This window comes from Macrosteles quadrilineatus, unplaced genomic scaffold (assembly GCF_028750875.1).
Source record: "Macrosteles quadrilineatus isolate MER2022 unplaced genomic scaffold, UCM_ALF_1.0 Scaffold_1__1_contigs__length_201487025, whole genome shotgun sequence".
Taxonomy (NCBI): domain Eukaryota; kingdom Metazoa; phylum Arthropoda; class Insecta; order Hemiptera; family Cicadellidae; genus Macrosteles; species Macrosteles quadrilineatus.
Genome location: NW_026542594.1, coordinates 24,768,341 through 24,793,613, shown reverse-complemented (window position 1 = coordinate 24,793,613; position 25,273 = coordinate 24,768,341). Strand labels below are relative to the sequence as shown.

General features: G+C 35.4%; 1 protein-coding gene across 1 annotated transcript in view; it reads left to right on the top strand.

Moving 5' to 3' along the window:
* Window positions 1-24,120, top strand: part of LOC128982886 (GTPase Era, mitochondrial) — a 28,134-nt gene extending 4,014 nt beyond the window's left edge. The window contains exons 3-7 of the mRNA XM_054401936.1: window positions 3,838-4,012; window positions 6,628-6,843; window positions 15,088-15,268; window positions 16,909-17,073; window positions 23,912-24,120. Of these exons, the coding sequence (XP_054257911.1) occupies window positions 3,838-4,012; window positions 6,628-6,843; window positions 15,088-15,268; window positions 16,909-17,069 (733 nt within the window). The 3' untranslated portion in view covers window positions 17,070-17,073; window positions 23,912-24,120. The remainder of the gene's footprint in view (window positions 1-3,837; window positions 4,013-6,627; window positions 6,844-15,087; window positions 15,269-16,908; window positions 17,074-23,911) is intronic.
* The last annotated feature ends 1,153 nt before the right edge of the window (window positions 24,121-25,273 follow it).

Sequence of the window (25,273 nt, the reverse complement as noted above, 5' to 3'; positions counted from 1 at the left end):
AGAAAATCAAAATAAATGTAAGAAATTCCAATCACATGTTTTATTTACAGCGTGGGGTGTAAAATGGAGAAGTCTGAACAATAGATATTTTTGGTCGAGTTTTCCACCATTGGACGACCTCTAGTTCTAATTAATTGGGAAATTGTACATTTATCAATATCACTCATTTTGTACTTTGCCACATTTATTGATTGTAGTTTACGTCTAATAATTAAGTTTTTAGCACTCACAGAAGAATTTTTTTTATATTAATTTGCAATTGTGAGCCAATTTGCACTTGCAAAAGTAACTTAATAACTTCATTTTTTAGGCATCTAGAAAATCTTCTTTTAGTATTTTGACTTCTTCATCATACTGAACCTTAATTTTCTGTCCTTTCTGCTTAGCTCTTATTTTTTTGATAGGGCAGGCATGGTCCAGTATGAGCCTTACAGTCCTTTGGAATGCAGAGTATGCCTCTTCAGCATCAGGGGCATTGTGCACTGGATAAAGGTTTTGGCATTATAAATTTTTACCCAACATGTTATACATTTTTATGTAGGTAATTGAATACACTACAAGATGTTTATGTTGGTTTGAAGTAAAAACATTTGGTACAAAAGTTTTATACTAAATACTATGATTTTTTTCTCACAAAATCTCTAAAATACAAAAACATTTTTTTATTTATAAATAAAAATTTTTTTTACCATAAACTTTATGACTTTTTTTTTATTCCTTACTTCATTAGCTTTACAAACATGTATATATCATTATTAGTATACACATATACTATATAACTTTTTACAACACAAACTAACACTGTACGGTTTTCAATTTTTTTGGTTCTCCATTTGTTATTGTATTTCGCCCCAAAAACTTATAAAAAAAAATATTTTCCTAACATGTTATATTTTTCTATGTAGGCCTAGGGAATTAGATTGTCTACAAAATGTATACAGCCTAATGAATTTCCCATAAAAAATCAGTAGAAAAAAAAATACCGAGGCCGCTTTCGAAATTAAAAAAAAATCAACAAAAATCACTTTACCGAAAAAAAATACACTATCTAAATCATTATTATATTACTATTTCTAGATTCTCCTGTTCTTTCCGAACAAAATGGATACGAGGTTGGCTAGGTTTACTTGTACGGTTGAATTTTTACGAATTTTCAAAAAAAGGTCTGCAAAATCGCCCAAATGTGTTGGCCATTCCCCACTTCTAACATTGGCCACTGCTAGGGTTAAGGATAGTCCCTTTTGTATATTAAACACCAACTTAAAGCACAGTTATTTATTAACAAGTTTAACAAGGTTTATAATGTAAAGATGTAGTAACTCTGAAGTCTTATTTTGTTTGTTTTGCATTCATAATAAACAAAGAACATTTAACTTAATATTATCAGCTGATTGTATATACAGGATATAATAATCTTCTCTGGAAAAGAATCAGCTTATTGCCTCTTCAGTATTCTCTGAGATCTTCTTATTACAGATGAAGGATAAAAATTCTTTGTCCTGTATGATGCTTGAGGAGAGTAATTTGGTTTGTTTACCACTTGTGCATGTTTCTGTGACTCAAACTCTAGGGCTTCATTGGACTGTTCATTTAAAGATACTAGTGTAGAGCGTATTTGATCAACATGGCATTTAACCATTAAACCTTCAACTTCAACTTCATAATGGCAGTTTCCTAATATTTTGACCACCTTACCAAATTTCCATTTAGGTTGATTACTTCTGTAGTCTCGAACTTAAACATTATCGCCGGCCTATCACTAACAACTGTACTTGGAATGCCGAATCTTGCAAACATTTCTCTTAAGATTCTTATAGTGGAGAAACTAGATAGGTATGCTTTTTGTTTCCTTTACCTCCAACCACTTTGTGTATGAATCTACTGCTATGAAAAAGTATGTACTGTACCTCTGAATGGTCCTGCATGATCTATGTGCACCCTTTCTTAAAGAATATTGGAGTTTGGCCATGGTTCATGGTACTTTGGAGGATCGTTTTTATTCAATGCACATGGTTTACATGAATTTTCATAGTTTTCTATGTCAGAATTCACTGTAGGCCACCAACGATACTGCCTGGCTAGTTCTTTCATTTTTGTTATGCCTGTGTGAGCGTCATGTAGTTCTTTCAGAATAGTTTTTCGTAAAGCACATGGAATTACAACTCAAACTCCTCTAAATAAACATCCATTTTCAATTGACCTCTAATCCTTTGTATTGTTCAGGCTTTGTAATGTAAGAGGATGTCAGTAGTGCATTGTATACCAACTGTAATTCTGGATCGTTCATAGTTTCTCTTACTTCATTACTTGTGACAGAAGGGAATTCAGTTGTACTTGTAAAAGGTATTTGTCTGATACTGTTTCATCTAAGGTTTCTCGATGATCACATGTATTGTTAACAGGAAATCTATTTGATGCTTTACGATACTGTATTTCGTAGTCGAAACCTGACAGAAATACAGCGTAGTGTAACATTCGAGTGGCGGTTAAGGGTGGTAGGCATTTTGAGGGATGGAAAATAGAAGACAATGGTTTGTTGTCAGTTATAAGTGTAAACTTTCGACCATAGCAGTAATGGAAAAACTTATGAACACCCCAGTAGATCGCAGTCGCTTCCTTAATAATGTGGCTGTAATTTTGTTCTGCTTTACTTAATGTCCTTGAAGCAAAAGCTATAGGTCGTTCTGTTCCATCCGGCATCTTGTGAGATAAAACAGCAGATAGTCCATGAGGCAAAGCGTCCGTTGCCAATATCAGTGGTAGGTTTGGTGAAAATGTTGTAAGAACCCTCTCTGTTGTGATTTCCTTCTTAATGCCCTCAAAAGCATCATTACATCGTTTTGTCCATGTATAGGTTTTCTTCTTATGTAGCAGTTCATATACATAATAATAATGGATAATCATATAATGGATGTATCTTAGTTGCAAGGTTAAGTAGACACCTGTGATAATAGTTTACAAGCCCAAGAAACTGCTTCAATTCAGTAACGTTAGTGGGTATGGGACATTTCAAAACAGCCTCTACTCATATGGGAGTTTTTAAGGTAAATAGACTTATGTTTGGAATAAAAACAGCTCCAAACATATGGCAACGCTACATGGACGCAGTTTTAACTGGACTGGAAGGTACTGCTGTTTTCTTTGATGATATAATAGTTCAAGGAAGGACTATTGAAGAAACAAAACTACACACGATCAAGGTGTTGGAACGTTGAAGGAAAACAACTTGTACATAAACAAGAATAAAATTAAATTTTTTCAAGAGTCTGTGAACTACTTAGGATACAAAATTGATGGAAAAGGTTTCCATAAGAGCCATGATAAGATAGAGGCTGTTTTTTTATTATTTTTTTTTCAACAAGTTCAACAAGGTTCATAATGTAAAGATGTAGTAACTCTAACCGAAGTCTTATTTTGTTTGTTTTGCATTCATAATAAACAAAGGACATTTAATTTTATATTATCAGCTGATTGTATATATAGGATATAATAGTTCCTTCTGCTTTCCTTTTTGTTTCTTGTTATATAATCTGTTCTAACACTATTTAGGTATATAAAACAAACTAGCCTAATTAGGTATAAAGAAAAAAAAACAACTTGTCCTCCAGTTGTATTATTAACAATAAAGCACAAATCTTAAAATAACACAGCAAAATCAGCATACTCTAAGTTAATCTATACCAACACAAATACACAAAGGTTCAAATTTTACTAAAGGATGAGAAGTCTATCTGCACTGTTCAATGTCAACGGCAGTAGCTAGCTGCTTCCTTCTATAAAATATATAACAAATCTAAATCTAAATTGCTATGAACAGAAAATATTTTGCTTTTACAGGCACAATTTGGAACAAACGTTTCTGAGGGACGGAGAGCTAGCTATAACAGAATCCAATGTCATTGGAGTTATTCATGACACAAGCAATTCTTTCACTAGAGGAAAATTGGACCCTAAAGTGTTGAGGCTTCTCCACCTATATCCTTATAAGCATTCAGTTTTGATTTTAAATAAGGTAAGACTAGCTAAAACTTTTACATTTCTTTTTGTATTAAGTTAGTTAAATGCAGGTTTAGTAACTTTGGAGAAGAGCAGGGGTCCTGTGGTTTTGTTGGTGTATGTTATACCTATTTACCTTACAAGTGTATTAAGAGCATTATATCACGCAGGTGAATTTTGTGCAACGAGCGGAAGCGAGTTGCATATTTCACCTAAGTGATATAAACACGCTCTTGCGTAACGTGTAACGTACAAGATTTTACCTGACCCGACAATATACAGGGGGTTACGTAGGCATATTTTTTTTCATTATCCATTTCACTCATCTTCTAAGAGTAACGTTCTTTTACAAACAAAAGGTAGGTTAGGAACATTCTTTAAAACATAACAATAAAATTCAAGCGCACAGCTGATTTCTAGCGTTAAACGTCGTTGGCTCCATAGAGGTATAATTTTTTAGTTTGAGCACTCAATGTTATTTTACCTAACCCGCCATGTTAAACTTCCCTATCCCAAGCGTGATGTAAACCACTTCTTTACTTCACGAGTGAAGTAAAGTTTCAAAAACTCACTCAGTGAAGTTATGAAACCCATTTAAATAACATTGAGTGCATTAAAAAATATACCTCTATGGAGCCAACGAGGTTCAAAGCTAGTAATCAGATGTGCGCTTGAATTTTATTGTTATGTTTTAAAGTATTTTAAAGTTTGTATGTTATGTGCAAATAAATTATCATTATCATTATCATCATTGAAAATTATTGTAATTTTCTCTTAAAGAATGAGTTACTGGTCCGAATGTATCAGAATGAATTTACATTTCAAACTTGGTTCCAGTCAAAGGTTCTACATAAAATTCCAAAAATAATGAGTCCAAACATGACGTGGATACTTAATATCTATGATCTGAAAGTCGGACAAAGCTCGTGACGATACAGAGTAATTGTAATACTTTCAGATCGTAGATATTAAGTATCCACATCGTGTTTGGGCTCATTATTTTTAGAATTTCATGTAGAATTCAAATTTAAAAACAAAAATTTATTTTAACTTAAAACAAAAAAAAGTTACAAATCTGTGGGACTGTGACAGTAGGTGAGTCACTGTTTGTCTCCGGCCAGCCCGACGAGCGGGTCGAGAGGGTGAGTTGAGTTCCGAGAAGGTCCCTAATCCGCTGGGTATCATAGCCGAACGGACGGGTTATAGATACATACATTATGAATTAATTTGTAAGTTTTCAGAATTTTTGCTTCACCCAAAAAGTTTTTGTTTTTAATTATGTAAATGAACTTTTTCTAAAAGACGACAAATGTTAGAAACAATTTTTAATGCTTTTTTGAAGGTCATTGTCTTAGATATGGAAATACTCATAATGCAAAGGTATAGTGTTACATATATTATTGATATCAATTAACATTTCATTAGTAGTGCACATCACTAGGGCTCATCACAGCCGGCAGCTGTCATGTTGATACAGACGAGATAAATATCCTTGCTTCACATCCCGGCCAACATTCTCTATCTACTGGTCTTAGGGCCTTTGCACACCATGGTGGCGCCACTTTGTAAGTGCATTCGGTGGGGAGTAACCTTGAGTGGTAAGCCACTTCATCGGCCCAAACACTTGCTCAGTTTATTGTGTTCTATAGATTGTGATGAATGTGAAAGAAGCTTGTGGGTTAGCTTTTATGTTTTTTTTTTTTTGCAGAATAAGATTAGAAAAATCAGGAGAAAATAATGGCTACACCTGTTTTTACATGATCCAAGTTTAATATACGTGTTTTTTTACTTATAATGTGGACCTCAGAAACAACCCAGATAAGTTTTACACATAGCCTATGCAAGAATGACTGATAGTACCTTTTACGAACTATTCATAAGATTAAAGAAATGATTACAGAAAGAACCACAACCAGATCCGAGATTGTATTCCACCATAACAAAAGCTGCTTGTAACGTTGAGGTGTCAAGACCATAAAACGTTCCATGTCAAGCCTTGCCATGATTACAAGTTACACTGGAGAAAAAGAAAATAAACGTAGCTACTGGTGTTGCCACAGAGTCGCGCTAGTGTGCAGTGCTCCATATGATTCAATGCTTTTCGCCTGGTGGCAAGCAAAATCGGGGGGCTCTGGCCACCACAATTTTGGCCGTGTTTCCAGGAGCCTGACCAAGCTACCAAAGTGGCCCAGTGTGCTGTTGTACATTTAATGTGGTGGGGCTGCCTTGGTACAGCCTAGTGTGCAAAGGCCCTTATGTTATTGTTGATTTAGTCCAATCATGTTACTCCACATGATAATAAATGTTTTATAAGCCTAACAAGCTCATTTTACTTCTATGATAAGATAATGTATTTTTCATTTTAGTATGGTGTATAATGTTTTATTCTCTAGTAAAGCTGCTGTAAGAGTTAAATACACAATTTTAATCATATTCTTGTTTGACTCGTATTATTCCTGCTATCCATCCTGTAATCTGGAATATTTCATAATCTGGCATGTGTAAAGTCCCGAGCGTATATTAGAAGAAATTTACTGTAGTGTGTTGGAATAAATTTCATGTTTGTAAGGGTGAATCTTGTAACATAGCGTAATCACTTAAATATTTGAACACCTATAATTTTATTTCCAGGTTGATACTGTTAAAAAAAAGCGTTATTTGTTGGAATTGGCTGATAGACTCTCTTGTAAGTCTATTGTTGACCCAGATGTAAATAAGAAAATTGGAAAAAGAAGTGTTACGGAAAAAGAAGTGATGCAAGAAATTAAAAACCAGAGCGGTTGGCCCAACTTTAGTCAAGTATTTATGGTGTCAGCACTGGAGGGTTTAGGGGTCGGGGAAGTAATGGTAAGAAATATTCAATTGTTATACAGTTGATTATAAAAGTGCACAGTAAACTCTAGGCAACTGGTTGACTCATCTCAGAACTGTCAGGTGTGGATACATGAATATAATAAAAAATATAAAATTTAAAAGAAACAGCTCATCTTAGTCAGTAACAGAGCTACACAAGGCTTCACATTCCATTATAGGCCTACACTCATCCTTGGTTAACATACACACATAGGTGACGTGTCCATCTCAATTGATCATGATAATAATTGCAGTAAAGACAATGTATTCTGACAAAATTGAAGGTTTTTTTAGTGTTTAACTGCTTGGGTAGTTATCTGTTATTCATGTAGTGTTGCACACTATATAGAGCAATAATATATAGAGATTTTGAATGGTTGGGATTGGCGGGCCCTAAGTAATTAAATTACCTATTTAAAAGATGCTTGGTCATGAAGATGGGTATTAATTAAATAATTCAATTTGTACAAAATAAATCATTTTCCAAAATTCATTAGTTTTAAAATTTAAATTGGTTATTTATTTATTAAGTAGTGTAAGTAGTTAAGTACATTCTTTTTTATAAAATATCTCTAGATTTTATGGGAAAAATGTATTGGTTTTATTTTTTAAAAGGAAAATATATTTCTTTTACTATTTATAAACTACTAGCGTTACCCAGCGCACGTTGCAGCGCTTAACAACTATTATTTTAAATGGTAATCTGTTGTTTACTATAAATAATAAAAAATATATCAAGAACAAAAATAGAATATTTTATTTTACTTTAATGCCAGTGGATAGTAAATGGTTTTTTGTATTTTCATTAGGTGTAAATATACAAGTTTTAGGCGTACGTGAGCATGCAATGTATATCTGTCCGTGTGAAAAGCATGCATTTTCTAAATTTAAACCAGTGACAGTCTGGGATGCCCTTGTGCCTTGTTAATGGTGATTACGAAAACAAGACGCAAAGGAAATTGTAGTCGCTTGAATTCAAAAGGTAATTCGGATGAATTCATCGGTATTCTTGGGATTAAGACTATTTCTCCTTTGAACTTACCACTGATTGTTGCTTCCATCAAGTTTCGTGTCATTTTTTTTAATCGTCAGTCAGGTCCCGTTGCACAGCTTGGGTGGATTTAAGTTTTTCATTAGTATTATTGGAGTTCCTTCTTTTAATGATAGTAAGTGGTGTGGCAATCCTGGTGGCTCTGTTGAGTTTAGAAATTCGATGGGATGGTTGACAACCTGCTCCTCATCCATTACTGTGTCAATTGATCTATATTCTACTAACTCTCCTGGCAATTTCAATTGAATTTGCTGATTTGGCTTGTTAACATCATAATTTTTAGGGGCCAAAATTGCACGTTCGCAATCAGTCTGGGAGTGCATTTTCTACAACAGATTGAATATTTGGTTGCAGTTTACATAATTTTGAAGAAAACAAAATCTCTTTTGTGGTTTAGTCTATTTCAGTTTTGCCTTTCCCAATGTCCAATAGCTGTTTAGAAAATGTTTCTACAACAGTTTTTTTTTTCAGTCAATGTACACACATGTAGTACCATAAGTAATATGATTTTAAGGTATGTGTAAATGATAAATGATATATAAATGATAAATGATTTTATTAGCCATTCAGTATACAATAATACAATAGGCATTGTCAAAAAAACAGCCAAAATAAACAGTACAGAAAGCTGCAATAAAAACTAAAGACTACAAAACAAATCAGCAAAACCATGCAGGTGCACAAGCAAGCAAATAAATAAATAAATAAATAGTATACCTTCCAGATTCCTATTCTAAAGTACAATAAATGGGCCATGCTTCATTGCAACATAAAAATCTTCTATTTTATATAAAGGGTTTGCCAATAGCCACTTCTTCAGGATAATTTTAAATTTTGAATTTGGAAGAGATTTCACTTGATCTGGTAGAGAGTTGAAGAGATTGATACCTGTAACAGGGAAGCATTGTTGGGTTTTACTTAGTCTATTATAACTCTATTATAACTGTGAATATTGTTACAGAATCTAGTCTTATACTGGTGTACATCTGAATTTCGAGCGAGTGTGTTTTCTGATTCTTTAATGGCCATGAGACACTGAAAAATATAAACGTTGACAACAGTCATAATCTGCAACTCACAAAACAAAGGTTTACAATGAGCCTGATACTCAGTCCTACAGATTACCCTGACTGCCTTCTTCTGTAGCAACAGAATCTTCTGAGCCTGGGGGGAGTGGCCCCATAGCCTAGTTCCATAAACAACATGAGCCTGAAAAAAAGCAAAAAAAGCAAGTCTTACAAAATCAAAGGGCATCTCGTATGAGAGCTTACGAAGCAGACACGTTACTCTATTTAACTTAGTGCACAGTACCTCAATGTGGTCACTCCACCCAAGCTCAGAGTCAAGGGTGAAACCCAACAATTTTACTGCCTCTTGCTTATCCACATTCTTACTAAGACTGAAAAGGATTTCCTGTGTTTTCCCTTGGTTAAGAGCTAGTCTATTGCCCGAGAACCAATCAGTGGCAGTATTAAACATTCTATTTACAGCTAGTTTAGCAACTACAGGATCTGAATCACTAGCAAACAGGGTTGTGTCATCTGCGTATAGCAGCACATCATTTGACACATTGTAATAAATGTCATTCATGGCCACAATAAATAGGAAAGGCCCAAGTATCGAGCCCTGAGGGACCCCATGCTTCACTTGATGGTCACTGGAATGGTTACCAGCCCAGCTTACCACCTGAGACCTGTCTTCAAGATATGAACGGACCACCCTGAGTGCAAACTCCCCCAGTCCGAGTCTCTCAAGTTTATTTAAAAGAATATTATGCGACATACAATCAAAGGCGCGAGATAAGTCACACAAGAGAACAGCAGTAGAAGACTGCCTCTCGAAAGTGTCCAAAACAACCTGTATGAGGGAGTCCACAGCGGTGACTGTGGAAAAACCTCTCCGAAAACCATGCTGTGCCGGAACAAGGAGACCATGCAACTCAAAATGGCCATACAACTGGTTTAACATTAAACCCTCAAGGATCATACTAAAAACTGGTAACAGAGATACAGGTGTATAACTAGCCATGCTATTTCTGGGCCCCTTTTTGTACACAGGTACAGTCCTTGCCCTTTTTAGGACTTCCGGAAAAACCCCTTCTAATAGACAGCAATTGAATAGATGAGCTAGTATTGCGGCAATATAAGGTACAATTTTTTTCAAAAACTCAGTGGACATATCAAACACATCCTTACTACATGATGGTTTAAAACTATTTACAATATTTACAACATCAGTGGGTGTAACCATCATCCACTCAAAGCCTACTTGTGGTATAGGAATACTATTTAAATAATCCACCTTATTTCCTAAAATACCACTCACGATATTGTCTACAGAGTCGAGGAAAAACAAGTTGAAATCCTCCGCAGAAGCGAAGTCGGTCTCATCATCACTTCTGGGACTGGACCTGCTCCGGTTAATAAGACCCCACGCTGCCTTGCAAGGGTTGGCAGCCCTTGCTACCATGTCAGCAGCCGCAGACTGTTTCGCCACTCGCAGCCGCCTACGATATTCCTTTCTCAAACCCTGCAGATGAGGGAGCATGGACGGATCTGACTTGGTCAAGTCACGCACAGACAAAATATATTGTTTGAAATTGGCAAGCTCTGTAGAGTACCAATTTTTAAGTTTATTAGGCCTATTCACACTTGACAATGTACTGCCAACAGGGCTTACCGGTATAGTCTTTTGAATTAGAGGAAAGTGCAGATCAAATGTATCCTTAAATTTCAAAAAGAAATCCGTAAAGGCCACCTCCGCTGGAAGCGCACATACATCATTGAACCATATTGGCACATGGTTTGCCACGTCATTAATAAAAAGATTCATTCTAAAATCATTAGAGAGTCTAAAAGTTACCAGTTTAGGCGAACGTTTTAAAATGTTACGGGACTTAAGCATTAAGAGAACATGCTTATGGTCAGCTATCTGTTCATCACTGACAACTACATCATACTCCCATGAGTTTAAATTAGTGAGAAAGGAGTCCAAAGAAGCATTGTTCCTTGTAGGGACTAAAACACTGCTGTACAATCCAAAGCTACGTAGAGTATTCAAAAAGTCTACAGAATCATTATTATGCTTCAATAAGTCTATATTATGGTCCGTGCCAATAACTATCGATAGATTAAAGGTAATTAAAAATGTCAAACACAGTTCCAAAAGGGAAAAGAATCGTTGAACAGAACCACTAGGGGATCGATACATGGCTACTACGATAAGATAAAAATCATGCATCAAAACTGCAGCAAACTCACCCTCAAACTCTTCACAGTAGTTGCTTAGATCCAAACCTGTACACCAGGCTTAACATATATGGCGACACCGCCACTAGGATTTTTCCTGCAAAAATGAGAGGCAAGACCGAGTTCACCAATGTTGCTGTAACACTGAACTTCTACAGACACTAACCAGTGTTCGGACACCACCAAAACGTCAAGACTATTATCGGCACAGAGTAATTCCAACTCAATAGTTTTATTCCTTAAACACTGTACATTGATTGTGCACAGGTTAAGAGCAACGTCACTAGGGACAGTGTCTAGGATATCGCTGGGTTGACTTGGTTTCTCGGTAAAAAAGTCTGAGACCTCAAAAAGTTAGGCCTAAACCGATTAACCACAAACTCCCGAACTAGAGTTCCTTGAGGCCAGAAAGCACCGTCCAAGATCTTGGTGAAATCCTCAGGTTTAACACCTATCTTAAACGACCTGTACGAGCTATGTTTCGTTTTCAATTCCACACAGTCTACCTCAATGTTACTTTTCCTTGTATATTGCAGAATGTCTTCTTTGCTCACTTCTTCGGTGAATCTGGAGACAAATATCCACTCCTTCTTCTCAAAGATTCGAACCTTTAGCGAATCACCAGTATCAACTTTAGTGCCGATGATAGGATCACTCAGCCTTTTTTTTACACTCTTGCGTTTACGATCTTGCCTACTAGGAACAGTTTTCCAAGCCAGCTTACTATTTGAAGTTTCAATTGAAGGGAAATGCTCATCATAGTCAGTGTTGACATCTTCACACTCACTGTTGATGTTGATCATTTCACCCAGTGCATGAGATCCCGTTTCACCACCACGATTGAGGTTATCGCCTTTTTTCGTCTGCAGCTTCGTCTGGTGCACCTCAGAGCTGACAACTACTGCCGAGGTCAAGTCAGTTTCTTTCGGATAACTCGTCGTACTCTTGACTTCGTCAGTATCCGGTTTCATTACTTCATTTAGACGTTTACATAACCTTTTGTTAGTAATCGATAAATCGTTAATTGACTTTTTGATGTTAATATTGTCCTGCAATAAGCTGCTCACAGAAGTTACTAACTTGTCTACACATCCAAGTAGACTGAAAAGTTCGTCAAGAATTGGAGCACTGGCAATCACCTTGTCAACCTTCCCAGCACATGCATTGCAGTACCACTTAACAATGTCCGATAACTCCGTTATTTTGTCATAGCAGTCATCCTCGATGTTAACACACGTAGGATGATACCATCCGTCACACAATCCATCGCAATAAATACCACGACTACCCTTCTTTATCAGCTTTTTACACAAATTACACGGAGCAGACGAAGAGTTAGCACAGCCGTTCACCATATTCAAGCCGGAGCTTGCAAGTTAATATATGCTTTTAATTTGATTTGACTGAACTCGCTTGACATTAGTTTGAGGTACAGGAACAGTAAAACAATGGCATTCTGTTATAAGAGGGATGAAATAAAGCTTGCAAGTTAATATATGCTTTTAATTTGATTTGACTGAACTCGCTTGACATTAGTTTGAGGTACAGGAACAGTGAAACAATGGCATTCTGTTATAAGAGGGATGAAATAAAGAAATTAAGAGTAAAATTTCAAATTACAGAAACAATGAGTACCTACAGATTGAACAAACAAAATTTGTAAATACAATGAAATAAAAATGGCAAATGAACAGCAGAGAAGGGGTATTTTAAAAGAAAGAACTTAAAGCTAAGATCAAAAGATTGAAGGCCTGGTGATTAGGGAGATGGAGTGCATGGAAAAATAAAATAATAAATGAAAGTATAAATTAGAATTATAAAAGTATATGTAGTAAATTTGAAATTAAATTTAAAAATTTCTCTCTAGGGAGAGAGAATCAAATGTTTAAAACATTTTCTTTTAATTATTTTGTGATTGAGCAAGCAGATTTAGAATTACAAAAAATTATGGTTACAAATGGATTTAAATTGATAAATACATATTTCACTTGATGTTTGCACAACCTAACTTCTGCCACTAAAGTGACAACAGGCTATGGGAGCTAAACTTAAACACATACACAACACACGCGCGCAACACTTCATCGAAAGATAATCTAGAGGGTCGCCACAGTTGCCGGAACCTCTCCGCCAATCGGGTGGTGAAACGTCATACAACCAGGGTCTTCTTTCACCTGATTGGTTTTTGTGAGTCCACGTGTAGAGACTTCCAGAAGTTTATTGGCATATTCTCTGTCACTGTCACCGGAAAACACATGCGTAGTTTGCACTTATTTTTGGGAACTAGCCCAGACTGTCTGATCATTGGAAAATATTGTAAACAGGAAATGATGATTAGGAATAACAGCTACGGAGATTGAGTATTGAAAACAGGAAATAATGGGTAGAATTACCAAGTTCAGGAAGCTTGAGAAATATGAATTGAAATATGTTTCAGGGTTTCAGAACTGGTAAAGTTAAGAAAATTAAAGAAATTGAAATTTTAAATTGAATTAAAATTGAGTTAGTGTACACATTATTACATTTATTAGATTACTAGCTGTAACCCGCGGGCTTTGCCCCGTTTAACTTCTTAATTTTTTTAAGATTATCTCGTTCGCATGGCTCAATCATGTCCTGGTTGAAGTTTGTTCGCTACGCTCACTCACCTTTAGGTTGGAGCTCGTTCGCTACGCTCACTCACCTTTAGGTTGGAGCTCGTTCGCTGCGCTCACTTGCCTTCAGGTTAGCTCGTTCGCTACGCTAACTCGCCTCCAGGTTGAAGTTCGTTCGCTGCGCTCACTCGCCTTTTGGTTGCAAATTAGCTGTTGTCATAAATGTAAAAGAAATAATAGTGCTGCACCCTGTTGGTAATCCTTGTAACTTTAATGCTATTGAACATCATAGAACAGAACCAACTTGTTTAATTGAAACAGCTGTTAAGATTCAATAATTCCATTTCTCATAAGGTTAACATGGGAAACTCCAGAGCCACTGGGGCGGAGCCCGAAAGGATTTTTGAAATAAGAACATGCCTATATGTTAATTGGGAATGTGAGCTATCATCATGCCAAATTTCAGCCCAATCCGACCAGTATTTTTCGCGTTCACTTGTCACAAACATACATCCATACATCCATACATCCAAACTTTCTCATTTATAATATTAGTAGGATTAGTAGGATTACATTTATTACAGTTAGTGTACACATTTATTGAGTGTACACATGCGTTAAGCTCATCAGCAAGAAGGGTTCATAGTAGATGAAAATGTGTCACTAAAGGTTGACCAGATCTCAAGTTTAGTCAAAAATTGTTGGAATAAAAAATAATGCTAACGGATATTTTATATTCAATCTCTGAAAAACATAATATATTTATTTAAAATTCACTGAGTAAAAGAACTTTTCTTTAATTTAATTTATAGTGTTGCTATTATGTAAATGGCTAAGTACATACATACATACATACATACATACATACATACTAAGTTACATACTGCTAGTCAAGATAACTAGCTCATCAAGCTCAACTATGGTCATCCTCTATGCGGGATATAACAGATAAATAGTTTTAAAGAAGCTTTGATTAAGAAACTTCAAATAACACCATCGCAAGTTGTTCCTAGTTGAAATCTTAGTGAAATGAAGCATACACTAGTGCTAACTGAACCTAAGAATGAATTGTTTACCAGATAAAAACCACAGTTTAAACTGGGAAACTAATCTTGATGGAAAATTATGTTTTGTGCATTTGTAACACAAGATACTTCAGCTTGTGGTGCCAAACAGTCGCATTTCCGAGGATTCAAACTGTTCCTTAACAAAAAGCGTTGGTAGAAAAAATATTGTTACCTCATTTTGTACAACGATGACAACAATTATTATAGCCTATATTGAAAATGATAGGATCAGTATTTTAATCTTTACGATGACAGTTAATTTCTTTTGTGTCTCATAGGAATACCTGATGCAGTATGCTCAGCGTGGAAGGTGGGTCTACTCAGATGATACGTTTACAGACCAGAAGCCAGAGAAGGTTATTGTCGACACAGTCAAGGCCAAACTGTTGGATTATCTCCCTGACGAGCTGCCGTACAACATTCAAGTCAGGATGGAGATGTTTAATGAACTGGAAGATGGTAAAATATGCTTCTTCTTCTTTTGTTAGTTATAAATAAGAGGGGTTTTTACCTTGATTTTGTCTAGTGATTCCTTAACCTCCTTTAAGGGTAGAATAGCTACTTAATTTATCAGTACAGCCTATTTAATTTGTGACGTAATTTTCCTGGCTGGCGACAGGTGGGAAATTACGCCACCGATACGAGAAACGAGATCCCATGAATCGCCCAAGTCTGGTCGCGGGGATTTTCCCAGGATTCGATAGTGATTTGGATAGCCTAAATTTGATAGCCCTGGTTATCAGAGCTCGAGACGAACGTTGCAGGTTACCAAACACCACACTTGAAATCACCACTCTAGTCTGGGGCTTGTGGGAAAATTAATAATTTTAACTTAACTCTGTGGGCAAATATCTATGTGACACTCTACTAGCTAACTCAACGAGACAACTAGTAGTCACCCTGCTTACCTACGGGGTTAAGACGTGAACCTGTAACAAACAAGGTTAGTACAAGATAGGCCTAGCCTAGCCTAATTCCCACAGAGTCCGAATTTATTAAACAAAAAAAAAACACAAGTTTGCTTAAATTGTCCAGGTGAGAAACGAAACGAGAAAAACTGAAACTAAAACAATAAAACTGCTCCTTGAGCTGAAAACGAAAAACTAAAACTTTTAACTTTCTCACGTGCAACTTGAACCAACTTCGACAGAAATTGTCCAGCAGAAACCTGTCTGCTGGAACAAACTTTGGGACGTTTGGGGAACTTTAAAAAGGGTTTTAAGAATTAAAAAAGAAAGTCCCAAGACGGATTAAGAAACGTTAATTAAAAAGCTATGTCACCAACTGCAGTACTTAACTATTCAAATTGTTGGTTGCGTATGACTAGGTCTGCGAATCAGGCCTAGCCTGCAAACTTTCAGCGAAGTTTTGTCGAAACAGAACTGGTGGAGAAATAATATGCGTAAACCTAAGTTGTTTATTGCACAACTTACCTACGACAAAAAATATTCCCTTAACGATTTTGCGTGCACACGATGTACAAATATTTAACTTCAAAACGGATGAAACGTAACTTTAGCGAATTTGAATTTACGAAGCACCGCCAAATCACTTCACTTCAAAACGAAGACGAACGAGCGAATCCCTCTCAGCTGGGAATCAGAAAAACAATCCTTCTTCTTCTCTCGTTCACCCTCGTCCCAGATTCGAGACGAAGGTTAACTCGCCTGTTGATTGGCTAGCAGAATTAAAGTCAGCTGAGACCCGTATCGGCGAAGGCAGGCGCATGACAGCTTCCACAAGCTTTGTAGCCGCCTCACTCAAAAGGTGGCTCAGCTGCTCTTATTTTCTCCCGTAGCCCGCCCTCAGACGCAGTCAAACAACCAAACTGACACCAACGTCGTCTGCGGTCTTGGAATTTGAGGTTAGGTACGATGTCAGTTTAGCGTCGCGACTAGGGCACAACAACAGCTTACATTCAGCTGTTTAAGTTTCGTGGTTTAGCCGTTATTTTACCCCCTACACATTTGACCCGTTACAAATTTATCAGTTATAGGAAAAATGAAAAATTTTACAAAATCAAGGTAAAATAACATGCAGCAGCTCAGGAGGTGGAGGCAGAGTTATGCTGTACATTCTTGACACATTGTGTTACACAGGTACACTGATGGCAGTAGTGCTGGTCACTTGTCCTCACATACGCTGTGAGAAGATGGTGATCAAGCGGATACGCAGCATAGCTCAGGAGGTGGAGGCAGAGCTACGCAGCACTTTCTTGACACAGGTGGTAGTCAAATTGTCTGTGGAAACAGTCGGTTAAAAAGGTGAATATAAATTATTTAAATTATTACAGCCAAACTGCGTTTAGTAATTCATTATGTTATCCTAAATTCATAAACCTGTATCTGTAAGCCTTTCATAATCCTATGCAATTTTAATTATTTAGAAATATTTTACTGCCCAGCTGTAATATACATGAGAAGTTTAATAGGTTAACAGTTTTTATCCATTGAACCAAAGTAGTTACTGCGCTTTGAAGGTCAATTCACACACATCAGTTGGTTTCAGGCAGTCTTTTGTCAATTTATTTTCAGTTAGTGATGGTCAAATCCAGGAATTTTGAATCTCGAATCCGAATCCTAAAAAATCAAATCTTGAATCTCAAATCTTCGAATCTCGAGTCCCAAGAATAATTACAAATGGGCTTATGCAGATTAAAAAAGCAAGAATAGAATAGGTACCATTTAAAAATAAATACTACAGTAACCATAAATTACTACTCTTTGCAATTAAAAGTTACGTAATTATTTTTTTCTACAGTCACCTGACAAAGTGGGCTTCCTTGCACTGATTATAGTACAGAAAGCTGCTAATTGCTGCATTTACTTACTTTGTCGCACACCAGTATTCCAACCAAACAACACAAAACACCGTTCTTTTATTATGCACGTAATCCCTGTGTGCCGTGCACGTCACTGGTTTATATATGTACCCGGCGCGCAAGCTGAACATACTGTCTGAAATCACTTTCAGTCTGGACCAGTGCCAAACGCAGCAAAATGACAAAAGTCCAAAAACCTCTCTCTCGTCCCTTCTCAGTCTTGTAAAGTGTAAGATCGACAATCCGGATGACTTCTCTCTATATAATTTAGTCGATAAGTATTTAAATATAAGTATAAAACATTAGGCTGTCAGAATTAGCAACATGATGTAGTTAATTTTTAGTCAGGGGTTGCCATGGAGAAACCAGGGGTTTTAGGATGTAGTTTTACAATTAAATATGTATGTTTCTCCTTAAGAGGAACCAGCATTCAGCTTGTTGAAACCAAGTCACTAATTCACATGGTTCTAAATTGCTCAATTATTCTCTGCTGTCAATACGATTAATTTATTTGCAAATTACTTTACTTCAATCGGCTTTCATATTCCACAGTTAGTTAATTAATTAGTTATTCATGTCAACGGAATTTTCAGGTAGGGGTTTAGTTATGAGATTTTCATGTTATAAATTAGTAAATCACAGCTCATTAAAAGCTGGCTTAGAGTGTTTACGGCAATGGGTACGATCAACCTCAGGTTAAACCTTCCCTTTAAAAGACAGTTACAGCCCTTCCTAACTCCTCAATCATACAATTATTCTATTAAATATTACCATGTCTCAATCCTCACCTATTTACCCAACCTTGCCATTATTCTACAGACACACCCCACCAGTTTCAATCAGCAGCAAGCAGTCACAAACCCTATCAATTGTTTCAAATTAGCACCAATCGCTACAATATGTGTATGCTTGGAAATAGATTGGCAACACTTTAAGATCCTACGACAACAATCAGTTGGTGCAGTGTTTCCCATTTCGTTCAATGTTTGGATTTAACATAACCTATAAACGTGTTGTACAGTGTTTAAAAGACTAATTATTTATATGCTTTATAGTAACTATAGGAAAAATTTAATGTGTAACGCGAGTGGAAACTGCCTTTGCTACACTTGAGCAGTGTTGGGAAGTAGCGCGCTACAAGTAGCGACGCTACAATAGCGCGCTACTTTTTTTGTAGCGTTAGCTGTAGCTACGCTACTTTTGAGATTTTGTAGCTTTAGCTGTAGCTAGCTACATTTTTAAAGTAGTTGTAGCGGAATTTTAGCTACTTTTCTCGCTACATTAACATTTGTTTGAGATAATGATTTTTATCATAACCTCAGGTCTTACGAAGCCTCAACCTTACGTGAAACAACCTCTTTCAAACTGAGATTTTCAAAAAAATTAGTCCTACTTTCTTGGCTTCAAACAGCTGGTTGCAACCGCTTTTTTCCCTATTACAACGTTGTGTGGACATAGAGGCCATTAAATGAGTGTTATCCACATTTTTGGCTCTCATTTCCTTAATTTACTACTCTATGATTACTGTGAGATAAAATAAAATCGCTAGATGCAGACGACGTTTAAACGGTACCGGTGACAAGAGAAGCTATTGAATTGAATGCTTGCAAGTGATTGACAGGACAGGGGGAATTAGTAATCAATTTAGTTTCTTTATTATATCGATAATGCTTCAACTTGGGGTTTAATGGAAACCAACACACCTTGAAATAATGAGAAAGCTGGTCTATCAACCTTTGCTTCAACTGTTGATTGTGGTTTATCATAACAAGCCCTTCCTTGGTTAGATTACGAAGATTTTTCAAAGGTTTACTAAATTAGCAAAGAGGAAATTACCTGATGAGATTTGAGATATGCCTAGACTACATGATAATTGTAATGAAAAAATCTCCATATAACATGAAACTTACATTGAAATAAACGGTATCAGCAATCTGACACATACTTTCTCCCATAAGTTTGTAAACAACCTTTATCATGTATAAAAGCGGTGAGAGTAAATATACGGAAATGGGATTTGTACAATTTTGTTCAGAATTTAAAGGACTATAACATACTAAATTTTTATCAAAATTGTTCGAGCCAATTTTGGGAAATCCGATTTTTCCGTTATTTTATGGGGTTTTTATGGGGAAATAACATAATTTACAATAACTTTTGAACCGTAATTTTTACAGAAAAGGGATTTGTACCATTTTGTTCAGAATATAAAGGGCTACAACATACTAAATTTTAATCAAAATCGTTCGGGCCATTTTTGAGAAAATCCGATTTTTCCGGTTTTTTATGGGTTTTTATGGGAAAATCCCCATTAAAAATCAAAATTTCAAAAAAATGAAAAAAACGCCTGGAGATACCATGGATTAGAACCTACATACCAAATTTCATCGAAATCGGACCACAGGTGTAGTCTCTAGCTCTGTACACATCCAGACACACAGACACACACACACACACACACACACACACACACACACACACACACACACACACACACACACACACACACACACACACACACACACACACACACACACACACACACACACACACACACAGACATCACTTCGAAAACCACTTTTTTGGGTCCAGGGGGACCCAAAACGAATATATCCACTCAAAACTCAAACTCGAAAATTTTGACGAAAACAATACTTTCTCCATATACTATGGTATAGGGGGAGAAAGTAAAAATAGCATAGTTTGCTCCTGCTAACAGCTCTTGTATAGGACTGAGGCTATGGTTTAAGACGAATACCAAGTTCAATTATTATGAATAGGCCTATATCTGTTTAGTCCTTGCAAGAACAAGCCTACTATAGCCAACTTGTTACATAGCCAAGTAGGCCTACATGTTATTTTTACTTTACAAATTTCATCATGTTTAAATTAAAAGCCGATTTCAGGATAAGTTGCTGAATACTGTTTTCTCTACCAACTAGGTTGAAGCATAATTTGCCCTATGAATAATGACAATAAAGGACGATTTCTTGAGATTGAAAAGTGTTATTCGTAGAATAAGTAATTTATCACTTTAAAAGTTATAGCAATGTTGTTTTTAACATTAAAAGTAAAGAAAGGCAATAAACTCCAATTTCAGTAGGCTATAGGCTCTGTAACACAAAAAGTATTTTTAAATAATCTTTTTGCAGTTTTATTGGTCTTAATTGTTGATATAAAACATTTATAAATGAATCTATATTAAATTAATAAAATTAGCTTTTAAAATATAGTTTGGTTGTATGTCCTTTGAACTTAATGAAAATTACATTTTAAGGTGCTTAAAAATAATGCAATATTTAAAAATAATTACTAAATATGATGGGACACCCAACTATTTGGTTCTGTTGTTGTAATGTTAGGTTTATAATGCCAACAAATTAAATACAATCTAGGAATAATTTGTTTTCCAAGTAATGTTAGATACAATACTGACATTTTTTTAAATGTTTGTTCAATAAAAATGTAGTTGCAATTAATTTTACATTTACCTAATGTGCGTGGAATAAAAATTAACGTCTTTGGAAAAGTAGCTAAAATTGTAGCTGTAGCTACATTTCATTGTAGTTGTAGTTGTAGCTAGCTACTTTTTCGGAACTGTAGCTGTAGCTAAGCTACTTTTTTGGAAATGTAGCAGTAGTTGTAGCTAGCTACATTTTAAAAGTAGCTTCCCCAACACTGCACTTGAGATACTTTCCACACTCGCCATATTCGATTGGATTCAAAATGTCTAAATAGGTTCGAAGTTCGAATTGAATATTTAAATGATCGACCTACCATAGTAGGTTATAATAAATTATTATTAAAAATTAAATCATTATTTGTATTGTTTCATAGTTCTAAAAAGTAAATAAAGTCGATCTACGGCTATTACGAGTTTACTGTCAAGAATATGACAGTTTTTGTTTTGTTCTTTGTTTAAATTCTGGATCAGACACCTGGCGTAGTTCATCCGGCTCAAAATTATCGTGCTAAGGATTTTTAACAATTCCAATATATTGGTGGGAAGAAACCTGAAATTTACTGATGGACGTCGACAGAGCAACTTACGTACCTGAGTCAGAACTGTGCCGGATGAGTGTAGATAGCGCAAAAGAAAAGTCATAAATATTTTTTTTTACTGGAACTGATGTGTGTGAATATCCCTTTAACTGTACTTTCAGATCATAATTTGGTTAATGTACCCTACTAATATTCTTAGTAGAGTTTAAATATTTTTTTTAAATGGATAATATTGGTTTAATTTGATTATAATGATTTTAATTACAATAGAACCTTGATTAAACAGGGACGGATCAACTGTGGTCAATAGATTCCTCTAAAATTATGTTACATAAACTCAGTATCCAAGATAAATACCAAGAAAATGTTACAAATTAATTGTGTTTCTTTAGTCTAATGTGTATATTCAACCGAAAGACAAAACGAAAACAACAGCAAAAAAATTATAGATTGTGCCTTGATGTGTTTTTTTTTTTTTTTTTTTTGTGATCGGATAGTAGTTCTGTTGGTAATGGATGTTGTTTGTCCATTATTTACTTGTAGTAGGTCCCCACATTATTGTATTTGAAACATCACAGTTAATTTGACAAAAATAAAATTGAAGCATAACAAAGAATCATCGATAGCTTCAAGGTCAAGCTGTTCGTCTACTCCTTATGAATGTATGGATGAAGAGAAACTCAAGAAAGGATAGAAGAACAAAGAGAAAGAATAAGTAATGTTTTATGTAATTGTTATCTTTATCTTATTTTTAGAGTGTTGTTACTATCTTTTCCTACGATCGTTTTTTAAAGTAGCTTTTCATTTCAGTTCTTAAAATAGAAAAGTTTCACATAGCCTAACAGCATTGTTTACTTACATAACAGCATAGTTTTACTTAAAAACACGGGTAACAGACCAACGAGGTTTAAGGATTGAGAGAGAAGAAGTAAAATTGTAATGCTTCGAACGTCAACTAATCAGATGTTTAGACCAATTTAATTGTTAATGAGTGGTGCATTAGTGTTTGGTACAATTTGTTGCATAACTGTCAGTGGCACTGAGAGGTTATAAACGTAAACATAACCTTTCTTGGAGGCTATGAGTAGTGATTGTTGGTAATTAAAAAACTGTCGTAGGTAAAGTAGTATAAGCAACTCACGTAAATAGTTTTAACAACACTTGTAGAAGTTTTTAAGGCACTTGCCAAGGCTCGTACCTTAAATTTTCTACTCGTGCTGTTAGCACTATCTTTACGCAATCATAGCGTAAACTGCTATTAAGTAGGTACTATGATTTTGTATTATTTGTATGAGCTATGTAATGTTTTTATCGACATTATTCTGTCCTGAAACAGCATGTAGCAGTAGCTTCCTTGACTTTCTATTGTCCTGTTCTTTACGTGATTTATTGCTGTACAGTGTTTGACACTTATTTTCTCTGAGTAAAAGTTTGAGAACGCAAATTTTAAACGGTACAGTTTTTATTACTGAACCAAGGTTAATGAATGGCTTAACTAACATATTATGACTGTGCCATACTAATTAATTGTATTTTGATGGTTTTAAATGTAAGTTATCACGTTTATACAATGTTAGATGGATGTTATGGGTTTTTAATATATGTTTATATCATGTCGGATTAACTGTGGGTTTGGGTTTTCTGTGGTCTCTACTGTAGTGTTTTTGGCTGTACAGTACAATTTAATTAGTTACTAAGATGTTACATTCATTTTTTATTTATCCTTTTCTTGTCCTATCCTGAAAAAGTATGTTATCACTGTGCTGAATATTTATTCACTGACTGAATATATTATATATTCTGAATATTATTGACTGGGACGGGTGGCGTCGTCCTGTAATCCAGCTACTAGGAGGTCACGAATTGTGGATATTTATAGGCATGCACTGTGGATGCGATACTCCCTGGTGTGGATTAATGTCCGCACGAGTGAGTAATATGACTATCCGCAGTACTATCCTGATAATTAGACCAATTCGTATATACCATGGCAAAAAAGTGGTTCGGATTCCACCATAAACTGTAGGTCCCTTAGTTGCCATCAGCTGTATGGGCTATTAATTAACAGCTGTGTCTAAGGAATATGTCGGCCTTAGTCACTAACAAGACTACAAGATCGCGCCAAAGCTACAGAAATCATCTTACTTCATTCTACACTAACACTCACCCCGACTCATTTTTGGGTTAGCCTCTCCATCTCAACTAATTGACAATGATAATGTTTTTTCTTATTGTTTTGATAATTTGCATAAGACTCCTACAATTACTTTATATTGCAGACGTTTCCTAGCTCGTAAGGCCGATCCTGATGAGTAAATGAAGATCATGATAAAAGCCTGAAACAAGTTTATGCAGGACACTACTAAACTCCCTACTTATATTTGAATATCTTTTGTACTATGATTTTCTGTAGGTCTACATAATATGATGTAAATATAAATGCTAGTGTGTAGATTTATAAATAAAGGAGTCTATGTTGTATTACGTATATTGTCTTATTAATACCATATTAACAATCTTCAAGAATAACTGGTAATAAATTGGAATGAATATAAATTTGAAATAAAAACTTCAACAATATTTTCAAAATTTTAATTTCATGAGGCCTTTTGCCAGCTATGCTGGAATCATCAGACTATGCAGACAAGTTTTGTGATGTGTCTGATGATGCCAGCATAGCTGGCAAAAGGCCTCATGAAATAAAAAAATTTGAAAATATTGTTGAAGTGTTTATTTTAAATTTATACCATATTTAATAGTTTGTAGAAATAATTCACCAAAACAACAACAGCTATAGTTCATTACCGATCCTCTATTAGAGATGTGAAATTTGGAGTGCCTCAGGGGTCCATCTTAGGCCCTTTATTATTCATTTGTTACTTTAGAGACTTTCCCCAACTCTCTCAGACTTGAGTGAACTTTGCCTGTATGCCGATGATACTAATTTGAAAATCACTGCAAAATCAAACGATGAAATTGAACTTAAGGCAACTTCCATAGCAGTGTTAAATATTTTTTTAAATTATAATAATTTGCTTCTTAATCCAGATAAGACAAATTTTATTAGTTTTCAAACTCGAGAATTAGGGGATCAAAATAAACCAATCATCAAACTCGAGAACACATAAATTCTAAGTATGGACAACATTAAATTCTTGGGATTGGAAAGTAACTTAGCTTCAAAGCTTCATATACAGTAGGCCCTACTGTATTCTATTTTAGAACAATGGTGTTTTTGGCCTCTGGGGATATCAAAATGAAAAAGTAAATCGGTCCCGGGCCTAGGTCTTACCGTGCCACCTATGGTAATAGCTACTTCCCTATAGGGAAATTCGCTAAAATTGAGTTATTTATCATTGATTGATAGTTAAATGATTTTGCTTGAAACCTCGACAGATTTCGACGGGTTTCACCTAGTTATAGTATAGAAGCATAAGCATTTATATACAGGATAAGGTACAAATGATCCTAGTTTGTTAAAAAAGCTTCTAAAGAGTTAAATTTGATGGTTGAAATGTGAGCAATGTTTTTCTTATCTGTTTCGGACAAGTATCTTTGTTTTGTGTCAACAAGTACTAAGTTTTACTGACGATTTCAAAGTATAATAGGTCAAAGCCACCTTTTGGTTGTGTATATTAAAT